The sequence below is a fragment of the Lynx rufus genome, unplaced genomic scaffold (genome assembly GCF_022079265.1).
Source record: "Lynx rufus isolate CCGP_SWC_20201006 ecotype Redwood Valley unplaced genomic scaffold, mLynRuf1.p SCAF_17, whole genome shotgun sequence".
NCBI lineage: Eukaryota > Metazoa > Chordata > Mammalia > Carnivora > Felidae > Lynx > Lynx rufus.
This window is the reverse complement of record NW_025814831.1, coordinates 13494494-13506902: the sequence shown is the minus strand read 5'-3', so window position 1 is coordinate 13506902 and position 12409 is coordinate 13494494. Positions and strand designations below refer to the sequence as shown.

Genomic DNA, 12409 nt, shown 5'->3' with positions numbered 1-12409 from the left:
AGTACAGAGAACAAACTGAGGGTTGCTGGAGGGGAGGTGGGTGAGGGGGTGGGTTAAATGGGTGATGGGCATTAAGGAGGGCACTTTTCTGGATGAGCACTGGGTGTCATATGTAAGAGATGAACCACTAGGTTCTACTCCTGAAGTCAAGACTACACTGTTTGTTAACTAACTTGAATTTAAGTTAAAAAAGAAATGAAGTAGGACACATCCTACCACATGGATGAAGCTTGGAGACGTTACACTAACTGACAGAAGCCAGTCACAAAGAACTAAATGTTGTATGATTTCGTTTACATGAGATGTTCAGAAGAAGCGAAATCTACAACAGATGGGTGTAGTTTAGTGGTTGCCTGCATCTGAAGAGCAGAGGGTGTGCTGGGGAATTCACAGGGATGGGCTGTCCTTCTGTGGTGATGAAGATGTTATAAAATTAGACAGTAGTGATTTTTGCACACTCTCTGAATATACTACACACCATTTAATTGTGCACTTTATTTTTTTTTAATTTTTTTTTTAATGTTTATTTATTTTTGAGACAGAGAGAGACAGAGCATGAACAGGGGAGGGGCAGAGAGAGAGGGAGACACAGAATCAGAAGCAGGCTCCAGGTTCTGAGCTGTCAGTACAGAGCCCGACGCGGGGCTCGAACCCACAGACTGTGAGATCATGACCTGAGCCGAAGTCGGATGCTCAACCAACTGAGCCACCCAGGCGCCCCATTAATTGTGCACTTTAAATAGGTGAATTGTATGGTATGCAATTATATCTTAATAAAGTTGTTATCCCCGAAAAAATGAGGGGGAATGAAGATATTTTCAAGGGGATGAAACTCCCGGAGAATTCACTGCCCATAGACCTGTACTGTAAGAAATGATGCCTCAACTCCCCAAAAAGCAAATAATCTAGTGAAGAGACAAGCAGAAGACATGAATAGACACTTTTCCAAAGAAGACATCCAGATGGCTAACACACACATCACTCATCATCAGGGAAACACAAATCAAAACCACAATGAGATATCACCTCACATAGGTCAGAGTGGCTAAAATTAACAACTCAGGAAACAACAGATATTGGCAAGGATGCAGAGAAGCAGAGCCCTTTTGCACGGCTGGTGGGAATGCAAACTGGTGCAGCCACTACCCTACGACCCAGCAATTGCACTACTAGGTATTTATCCAAAGGCAACAAAATGCTGATTTGAAGGGGCACGTGCACCCCAATGTTTATAGCAGCACAATTGACAATAGCCAAATTATGGAAAGAACCCAAATGCCCATGACTGATGAATGGGTAAAGAAGATGTTGTATACAGACCCGATGGAATATTACTTGGTGATAAAAAAAGAATGAAATCTTGCCATTTGCAATAATGTGGATGGAACTAGAATGTGTTATGCTAGGCAAAATAAATCAGTCAGAGAAAGACAGCTATCATATGATTTCACTCATATGTGGAATTTAAGAAACAAAATAGATGAATATAGAAGAAGGGAAGCAAAAATAAGATAAAAACAGAGAGGGAGACAAACCATAAGAGACTCTTAATTACAGAGAACAAACTGAGGGTTGCTGGTGGGGTGTTGGGTGCAGGGAGGGGCTAAATGGGTGATGGGAATTAGGGAGGGCACTTTTTATGGGGTGCCTGGGTGGCTCAGTCATTTGAGCCTCCGACTTCAGCTCAGGTCATGATCTCGCAGTTCGTGAGTTTGAGCCCCACCTCAGGCTCTGTCCTGACAGCTCAGGGCCTGGAACCTGCTTCGGATTCTGTGTCTCCCTCTCTCTCTGCCCCTCCCCTGCTCGTACGCTTTCTCTCTCAAAAAAAAATAAACATTAAAAAAATTTTAATAAAAAAAAAGAAGGGCACTTGTTGGGAGGAGCACTGGATGTTATACGTAAGTGATGAATCACTAAATTCTATTCCTGAAATCATCATTACACTATATGTTAACTAACTTGGATTTAAATTTTAAAAAATTAAAAAAATAAATAAACACTTCAAATATATTTGTAATGATGTGGGAAGGGATGTCCAGAATTTACAAATTTATTTGCTACCCAAAGGAAAGTGCTGGCATGAATATTTTGAATGAGACAAGGAATAAACCATTTTCTCTGAAAAAATTAATAAAATAAAATAAAATATTAAAGAAAAGAAATGATAATAATTCTTTGGGCTGAAAAAATAGCCCAAACTTATATCTCTGCAAAAAAATGAAGAGTGGTGGAAATCATTAATACATAGGTAAATAGTAAAAAAAAAAATTTATTTTTTCTTTAATTTCTTAAAAATTGTTTAAAGCAAAACATGTAACACTGTACTGTTAGGTTTAAAACATATATAAATGTGATCTTATGGGCTAGCTATTAAAAAAAAACACATCCTACAAGAGAGAGTATGCTTCTCATTAATAATATAAAGAATAAAATAAAGTGTCATTACCAAAGTTAAGTTAAAGTGGAAGATGCCTGTATATGTACTATTTATAATTTCCAAGCTGGGAGCAAGTCCTCCTGATGTGAACACACCTAGAAATTCCTGCGAAGTATGCCCACTTTCAGATAGTAAAAAACACTGGATTTTCTGTAGGAAAGAGAAGGGGTGGAAAGTAATGACAATTTGATGGCGAGAAGCATCTCCTACATTAATTTAAAAATGAGAGGTAATCTATGAATCGTCTATGCTGCTAAAGACGTCTATCTGTAGTAATTTTCGTCTCTAACCAGGAAAAAAAAATCTATTTTGAAAAAGCACGCTTCTAGAACTTAGTAACCTATCATACTAGTGTCATAATAGGTTGAAACCTCAACCATATGGTAATCTTTTCTGTAAAAAGAATGGACATAAAGTTATTACATTTAATAAATATAGAATCAAAGCCACATGCCCATCACATGTAGAAATCCCTGTTTTATTAAAATCATTATTTTGTGTTTAAATTTTACAAGGAGCAAATGTATAAAGGAAAACTCATTTTAGTGTATTTTTATTGCTGTTTCTCAGTTTTGAGAAGGTATATGAAAATGCAGCAACTGGGGCACTGGGTGCCTCAGTCAGATAAGCATCTGACTTCAGCTCAGGCCATGATCTCACAGTTTGTGAGTTCGAGCTCTGCATCAGGCTCTCTGCTGTCAGCATGGAGCCCACTTTGGATCCTATTGTCCCCCTTTCTCTCTGCCCCTCCCCTGCTCTCTCTGTCTCAAAAATAAGTAAAATAACATAAAAAAAAAAAAAGAAAATGCAGCAATCACAAATGAAAACCAACACGAGATAGATGCTAACAACTTCACCTCATTTAGTTTTCCTAATAGTTAAGACCACTTTGGGCAAGTTGCCTGAGTTTCAGTTTCCCTATCTACAAAATAGGGAAACATATTCATTCCAAAAACGTTTTCTGAGCTCTTACCACAAATCAGGCAGTGTTGTAGGGGCTGGGGAAGCAGAACTGCTCAAAACAGACAAAAAGCCCTGCTCTCAAGGAACTTAGGTTCTAATGGAGATTGGAAGACAGATGAAGACAAACACCTTTTCCCTGTCTTGTCACTGATTTACAATTTATTGCCCTTTGTTAAGATGGCATATAAGCCCCAAATTCTAACCACCCTTTTGAATTACTCACCACTGAGTTCTCCTGTGGCTATACATACTGCATGTGTCAGTAAAGTCTGGGTTTTTCTCCTGTTAATCTGTCTTTTGTCCATTTATTTTACAGGTCCCAGGTACAGAACCTAAGAGGGTAGGTCCAGTACTCCTCTACTTATCTTAAGTACTCATCTTACAGAAGATTAAAGGTTGTAATGAACATAAAACGCTTTGAAAAATGCCTGACACATATAAACATTTTATAAATGTTAGGTTTTACTTCTACTAATATATTCTAGAACTACTATATGACAACTCTCTAAAAAGTAGGTGATAATTAAGTTCTTTTTTAAGAGGACAAAACTAGGGATTAGAGGGGTTAGGTAACCTGCTCTAGGGCATGACAGACCATGTATGTCTGTGTATAACTCCAAGATTTGACCCCAGCTCTGAACGTTTTTCTTCCTCTAACATCCATTTTTTGCCCCATAAGTAATCACAAAGAGGAAAGGCATTTTTGACTCAAAGGGGCATGCCCTTCGCAACAGTTGTGGATAAAAGACTTAAATATATGTCTGGCATATCAGGAAAGAACTGGGAACTAAGTCAAAAAAGACTTTGGGAAAAATGTATTTGTCCTTGTGGGGTGTTATATTTATCATAGACTTTCAAACAATCTGTACATTTTTTCTTAACTTAGGTTTTTGTTAGCATTTGCTGCATGGCTATCTTATTTTGGTGTGTGTGTATGTGTGTTTAAATGCCATTAGATGAAATGAAGAAATCAAATGATCCCTTACCCCAAATGGCATCTGCAATGTGGTACTTGTTCTAAAAGAGAAAGATTCTTTCTCTAGGTCATGTGAAGTAAATTTCTCTAACAGGCTGTATCTGTCAAACTTCAAAAGAACAAATCAGATCTATAAAAAATAAAAATCATTACAGCCAACCTTTTAAAAAGGGAAGGAGGGAGCCATTCAGTCAGCTAAGCATCCAGCTTTTGATTTTGGGTCAGCTTGTGATCTAACAGTTCATGAGTTCAAGTCCCGAGTTGGGCTCTGTGCCAATGGTACAGAGTCTGCTTGAGAATGTCTCTCTCTCTCTGTCTCTCTGCCCCTCCCCTGCTCATGTTTTCTCTCTCTCTCTCTCTCTCTCTCTCTCTCAAAATAAACTTAAAAAAATAAAATAAAAAGGGAAGGAGAAGGTATCTTAAAAAAAAAGAAAAAGAAAAAACAACCCAGGATGTTCAATGGCTAAATGCAATATTTCACTTGATACAAATGGAATGGAATAGAAAAGATTATTATTTATTTACGTAGAATTTTACCTCCCCAAGTCTGAACATAGTAGAAGGTATTTGAAAAAGTACAGTGTTAGTGGTTTTACACGTGGAGCTAAAAAGAATGCGAGAAGTTGTCACATATTATTAATGGATCTTACCAAGTCATTGGAAGAAAGGTACAGCTTGATTATTTCATTCTTTGGGGGGATCCCTTCACTGGCACAAGCAAAGTGTTTCTCTATATCACCTAAATAACAACAAGAATACACATACTTTAGGTCGCTGATAGAAGGATTTCCATGAAAAGAATCATATTTTTTAAACTGACAAAGTAATTTTAAGGGGGTAAGAATTACAGTTGTATATTTTAAATTCAGAAGTGGCCAAAAACCAGGGTTGGTTTTTTTTTTTTAATTTTTAAAATTTTCAACAAATTTCATTATCCAGATGCAAAATCAACAAGAACACTTTTTACTTGAAGCATTCTTCAGAATACATAAAAAAAATATGTATACACACACACATGCATATATATATAACTTGAAGCACTCTTCAGAATACATAACATATATATACACATGCACATATGTTATCTATATATGTTATATATAATATATATATTATATATAACATTCAATCCAAGAAAAATAGAATACACATTATCCTCAAGTACACACAGAAGAACCCCCTGGTTAAATCACATTAAAAGAGCCATCACACATACTACAAATCTAGTAAGACTGAAATCATACCAAGTATATTTTCCAGCCACAATGGTACAAAAGTAAAGATCAACAGTAAAACAAAGCTGGAAAATCTGCCGTGTAAATATTAAATAGTTCTTGACTCTTCAAGTCTTTGGGGAGCACAGAAAAGGGACAGAAGCCAGAATTTGTATTTTAATAGAGAGCCACAGATAGGTGACTCCTCCCCCAAAAGGGGCGGGGTTGGGAGGAAGATCCCTTCTCCTTATCTTGATCTAAAGTGAATCTCTTTGAAAGACAGATACCATATGTTTTTTTGTTTGTTTGTTTGTTTTTTCAACGTTTATTTATTTTTTTTGGAACAGAGAGAGACAGAGCATGAACGGGGGAGGGGCAGAGAGAGAGGGAGACACAGGCTCCAGGCTCTGAGCCATCAGCCCAGAGCCCGACGCGGGGCTCGAACCCACGGACCGCGAGATCGTGACCTGGCTGAAGTCGGACGCTTAACCGACTGCGCCACCCAGGCGCCCCCAGATACCATATGTTTTTACTCTTATGTGGATCCTGAGAAACTTAACAGAAACCCATGGAGGAGGGGAAGGACAAAAAAAAAAAAAAAAAGAGGTTAGAGTGGGAAAGAGCCAAAGCATAAGAGACTCTTAAAAACTGAGAACAAACTGAGGGTTGATGGGGGGTGGGAGGGAGGGGAGGGTGGGTGATGGGTATTGAGGAGGGCACCTTTTGGGATGAGCACTGGGTGTTGTATGGAAACCAATTTGACAATAAATTTCATATATTGAAAAAAAAATAATAAAGTGAATCTCTTGTAGACAGCAGAGTTGGATCATGTGTTTTTATCCATTCTGACAACCTCGATCACAAGGAATTTAGACTAAAGCCCAAATCCCAGCTTGGCATTCCAGTATCTCATTGACATGAGCTGATTTCCTACCTTTCCAAAGTATTTTACTTTTTCTAACCCTTCATTCTAGCCAAACGAAACTACACACTTCTCCCCTCACATTATATGATTACCTACCTCCGTGACTTTACCATCACTTACCCTGATGTTGTCTTTGTAAAATACTCTTCCCCATGCATGCATAGATAGAGATTACTCATTTTGGGGGCCTGGATTGATTTCTCTCTTTTGTTCAAAGCCTTCCCTGACCACCCCCGACTCAGGTGGAAGTCAACTCTCCCTTCTCTGAAATCTTAGAAGTTGGCCTGTGACTCTCCAGTCTTAGAGTATACCCATACGTGTGTTGCATATTCTTCAGAAGAACCTAGGGACTGGTACTGGGTCATCCTAGAACTCAAGCAATTCTGCAACAAACCTGTGAACAGAAGACAGACTGAATCCCCCTCTTCATTGTTTGGTCAACAATTTTTTTTTTTTTTTTTGAATCAAGCATCTACTATGTTCTAGCAGATCCAGTCCAAAATGTTAGAGAATCTAAACAATCTGCACAAGTGGAGGTGGACTGTTTCATTCCTTTTACAAAGCATTTCCACCATAAAAGTCATATTGAGTGATTTAATCCATGTATTAGTTTCAGAAAATAATCTTCAGTCTCAATCTGTTCGCTTTATTAGGCAGTTTATAATTCATACCACAGGTAACCATTCATGTAGGAAGAATGAAAAAAATCTATTTAAATAATGAACAATTTTTCAAATATAAAATGCTCCTTAGGGGCGCCTGGATAGCTCAGTTGGTTAAGCGTCCGACTCTTATCTTGGCTCAGGTCATCTCACTGGTTCATGAGTTCAAGCCCTGCATCAGGCTACACACTGTTAGTGCAGAGCCTGCTTGGGATTCTCTTTCTCTCTCTGTCCCTCCCCTGCTCGTTCTCTCTCTCTCTCTCAGAATAAATAAATAAACTTAAAAAAATGTTTTTAATTAAAAAAAATAGGGGCGCCTGGGTAGCTCAGTCGGTTAAGGGTCCGACTTCAGCTCAGGTCACGATCTTGCCGTCCGTGAGTTCGAGCCCCGCGTCGGGCTCTGGGCTGATGGCTCAGAGCCTGGAGCCTGCTTCCGATTCTGTGTCTCCCTCTCTCTCTGCCCCTCCCCCGTTCATGCTCTGTCTCTCTCTGTCTCAAAAATAAATAAACGTTAAAAAAATTTTTTTTAATTAAAAAAAATAAAATAAACTGCTCCTCAAACTTTAATATTCTATGACTTATAAATGATGAAACACTATAATAAAGGTCTCTATGTACACAACTTAATAACAATAGATTCACAATATTATTAGAAATTGCTAGACAAGAGTACAACAAATAATACCTGAAAAAAACTGAGAGGTAAGGTAAAGAGAAGTACCAAGAAAGTATTTTAACTGTTAACGAGGAAGGGATGGAAAGGAAAACTCCTACGAGAAAATAGAGAGTAAGAGAGTCTGAAACTTACCTTTATTATATATTATTCCTGATGAAAGGTCAAATATGGTCAAAAGTAAAATTATAATATACAAAAGTGGCAATTCCATCTATCGAAAGAAATAAGAATTATTTCTATTCAGTTGCTCTGAACGTACTTTTTAGTTCCTTTTTCTATAAACAACTACATAGTAAAGAAATCATCTATTCCTTTTAAGTTAAAAATATTTCCCTTTATGTGACAAAACAATGTTAACAGTTGACTAAGCTCTACATTTACTTCCTTGTTGGTATTAAAGATATTTATAATTACCACAAACTAAAGAGCTGGGGCTCTGGTTTTTCTTCAATGTAGATAACTGTTGGAGAGGTGTGATCAATTCTACAGCTGTATAAAACAGAGCCTGACTTGATAAAGACTCTGAGAAGGCAGAGCTGTACCTTATCTGATATTTTGACTGCACTGCTCTTGAGAGAGAGAATGCACACGAGCCCTGAGCATCCCTGTATGTCCCCCCACCCCCGTGTGCCAACACCGCAAAGCCCTGGCCCCTCTTTACCCAGGCCTTTTCTCAGAGTCGTGTTTGTGGCAAGAATCCTTGAGGAACAAGGTAACATCCCCCTTGGGCAAGAGCAGGCTTGTTTCCGTGGTGAATCTCCCAGGCTCAGTGTTCTCCTCCTGTAATACACCCCGCTATGTGTATAAGCAAGCATCTGTGATGGGCTGAAATGTGTCCCCTAAAAACTTATATGTTGAAGCCCTAACCCCTAGGGCTTCAGAATGCAGTTGTAGCTGGAGATAGGGTCTTTATACAAGAGTGATTAAGTTAAAGTGAAATCATTAGGGTGGGCCCTGATCCAGTGTGACTAGTGTCCTTATAAGAAGAGGAAATTTGGACACAGATATGCACAAAGGGAAGATGATGTGAAGACACAGGGAAAAGACGACCAAGGAGAGAAGCCTGGAACAGATCCTTCCTTCTTGGCCCTCAGAAGGAACCAACCCAGCTAACACCTTGAACTTAGACATTAAGCCTTCAGAAGTGTGAGTCACTTCTATTGTTTAAGCCAACTAGTGTGTGGCATTTTGTTACTGTAACCTTAGTATGCTAATACAGCTTCCATGATGGATATCTACTCCATGGAATTTGGGGGGCATGGAGACTGGGAGTGAACATCATGCTGACACTCTGGCTACTGCTGTTGCTGTTAGTGATGAAGTCCTTTGTCTCTGACCTAGGAGTCTTGTGTCTTTTGCCAGCATCCAAGAAACAGTAACAGACTGACTTGCCAGATGCAGGTAAAGCATAATCCAGATCCTGTGTGGTTCCTGACATCTGCTGAGTAAATTAAATTTCACTGATGTTTTTCCTCCCTTAAAATTGGTTTGCTTGATTCAATACAGTTAATCAACAATATAACATTCAAACATTCATCGGATTTTTAAATTCATCATCTTTATCACATGGTTGGGGAGAACTGTGGGTTTTTTTAAGTGGTTTTTTTTTTTTTTTTTTTTTTGGTCATCTGAGAAAACAACTTGTTTTCACAAACTGACACAAAACAGATGAATTAGTGTCCTTCTGTTTCTCTTCTCTCACTCTCTTTGTCCAGAAACATTTTGTTGTTAAGTTTTAGTGCAGCTCACCTCCAGCCAAAGAAAATCTTTTCAGATACCCAGTTGCTCTGAATTTGCTTACAATTGTAATCTTTTTTTAAAAATTTTAAATATTCATTTATTTTTGAGACAGACAGAGCAAGCAGGGGAGGGGCAGAGAGAGAGAGGGAGACACAGAATCTGAAGCAAACTCCAGGCTCTGAGCTGTCACCATAGAGCCCGATGTGGGGCTCGAACTCACGGACTGTGAGATCATGACCTGAGCCAAAGTCAGACACTTAACCAACTGAACCACCCAGGCGCCCCATAATCAATTTAATCACAGAAGAAACCCTGCAGAGGTGGAGCTCAAGGTTGCATTCAAAAACAGTAGATCACAGTTTTGAAGTCCAGCACAGATTAAAAAGCACAGATGTACCATTTATATAAGACACACACCGATTGTCTCTTAAACTACATATTGACTCCTTATGGACATTATTTTTTTTTAATCATGTAGTGCAACTAGGACAGTCAGTTGCCTAATTCACACAACCCTGAAAAGTTATTCAGCATGGTGAAACTGTATCAGCATGGTGCTATGTGCCATTATATGTTTGGTGTAGGAATGAATTTAACATTAAATGGAGAAGTCATCACAGTCACTTTGAAAATAGTGCCTTAGGGTCACCTGGGCGGCTCCATCATTTCAGCGGCTGACTCTTGGTTTCGGCTCAGATCATGATCTCACAGTTCGTGGGTTTGAGCCCCGTGTCAGGCTCTACACTGACAGCATGGAGATTGCTTGGGATTCTCCCTCTCCCTCTCCCTCTGCCCCTCCCGCTCTCTCTCTCTCTCTTTCTCTCTCAAAAAAAAATAAACAAAAAAAAAAAAAAGAAAGAAAGAAAGAAAAAGAAAATAGTGCCTTTGCCAGGAAAATCTTGTATTATTTTGCTCAATATTCACATTAAATGACATAACACCAGTACCAGAACCCATTCGTTTTTCTCCTCCTTAAAAAACTGACTGAAATCTATTATGCCCCAGGGCTCCAGACAGATGCTGTTATTACGTTATCCTCAGACTTGTCCCAGTTCAGTTCTCTCAAATAAATATAAAAAGTTCTCTAATTTCATTTGAGTGGATTTGGTTGTATCTATCTTTGACCAAAGAACTAAAAACCTACTTTGAAAAGCTTTTAAGTGCTTTCATTAAGGAAAGGAAAGCCAAGAGAGCATAATTGAAGAGAGAGACAGCTAAGGAAGGACCTCTGGGCCCTCCGTGACTTTGCTAGTAGCTGCATGTTCCCTTGTGCTAGTAATTCAGCCCATATTTATTCTTTTTTACACTTAGAGATGGAATGTATTTTAGAGTTAATATATGAAACACGAAGTTACATGTCTAAAGCCCATTACTAGCTAGTAACATGTTGGGCATAGAACCAAGACCTCCTGATTCAAAAGATTTAGTCAGCACACAGAGATGCCACAAAACGAGAATTTAAAAACAGAAAGCTATTAAGTACAAGATTCGATTTGACCTCTTACTGAAACTGCTACATGTGCCCACTGAGATTCTGTTCCATACGTTCATTAGTCTCCTTTCCTCCTTCTTCAGTATTACAACTTTCTTCAATTTAGTCCTACCTCCTTTCAACCACCATCTTATGGCTACAGAAAAAGCACTGACGTTGACTTCAGATCGGCTCTGCCCGTTTGGGATGTCTGATCTTTGGAAAGTTACTTAACTTCTTCAATTCAGTAAACCAGGTATAACAGCCACTTCGCAGGGTTGTTGTGAGAACTGAATGAATGATGCACTTTAGGCTTTCAGCAGCTGCTTTACACAGGCTACACAATGGATAAACACCAGCTCTGAATCCATGTCTTGATGTCCGGAAGCAATTTCTTTGTCTTCATCCCACTCCTGATTCACTCTTTCAGCCCTTAAATTACCTCCAGTTTTCAATCCCAGCTAACTATTATGAGCTTTATCTAACGGTCAGATGTAAGTCACAAAGCTTGGTATTTTCTATTCTCCGGCACCAAATAAACACTGGGAATTGTCCTAAAGAATGAAGTTGCATTTTCCACCATCTAATTCATTTTAAGTCACTCCGTTATAGAAGAGTGATTATGTTATCAGTGTGAACTATAGTAGGGCTCTCATTTTACTATTTCTTACCATGACTGCCTTCTAAGAGTAGATGCCTGATTACTTGCCCCTTTCTTCGTTGTGTTTTCCCAAGCTTTCTTCCATTCAGGCTCAGAAAGAAGACTGGGTCCAAATTTTCAGTTTACTGGTTTAATGGTCCACTTAACTTTAGTAACAGCCAATCAGCTGCTACCAAGTACGGAAGTGGGCTTGGAAAATCTAAAGGCTAGGCAGTTGGAATTTCCAATTAACTGCCTCTTTCAGAGAACCAAAGGTCATCTTCTTTAAAAATTTTAAGAGGTGGAGTTTCGCCAAACCTACCATGTTCCACCCAGGAAGGTTCAGAAACCTACAAATGACTATTCTCAAAGTCCGTAAATCATCATGGGACTGAGTGCCTGGGGGAAAGCATGATGCTAAAAGGAAATGCTAACTACATACAATGAGGTTTAAGAGAAGAAAATCTGTCAAAGAGAGCTTCATAACTAGGTCTTAAAGAAATATCGGGACTTTTAGAAAAGGAGAGACAACCTTGTTGATGGGGTAAACAAGATAAATAAATACACAAAGCACAAAGATGGGAATGAGCTGTGTATGCCTGGGAATCAGCAAAACCAAGTGAGATACCAAGCTGTTCTCCAGACTCATGGTTCTGTGAATGGCCTTGGTCTTGCTGATTATATCCACTTAGGGTGCCTTTGGCT

General features: G+C 38.8%; 1 protein-coding gene across 1 annotated transcript in view; it reads right to left on the bottom strand.

The window, feature by feature from the left end:
* Positions 1-8064, bottom strand: part of CATSPERB (cation channel sperm associated auxiliary subunit beta) — a 103090-nt gene extending 95026 nt beyond the window's left edge. The window contains exons 1-3 of the mRNA XM_047079922.1: positions 7986-8064; positions 5027-5115; positions 2447-2587 (exon numbers count right to left, since the gene is read on the bottom strand). Of these exons, the coding sequence (XP_046935878.1) occupies positions 2447-2587; positions 5027-5115; positions 7986-8064 (309 nt within the window). The remainder of the gene's footprint in view (positions 1-2446; positions 2588-5026; positions 5116-7985) is intronic.
* Positions 8065-12409: the final 4345 nt, after the last annotated feature.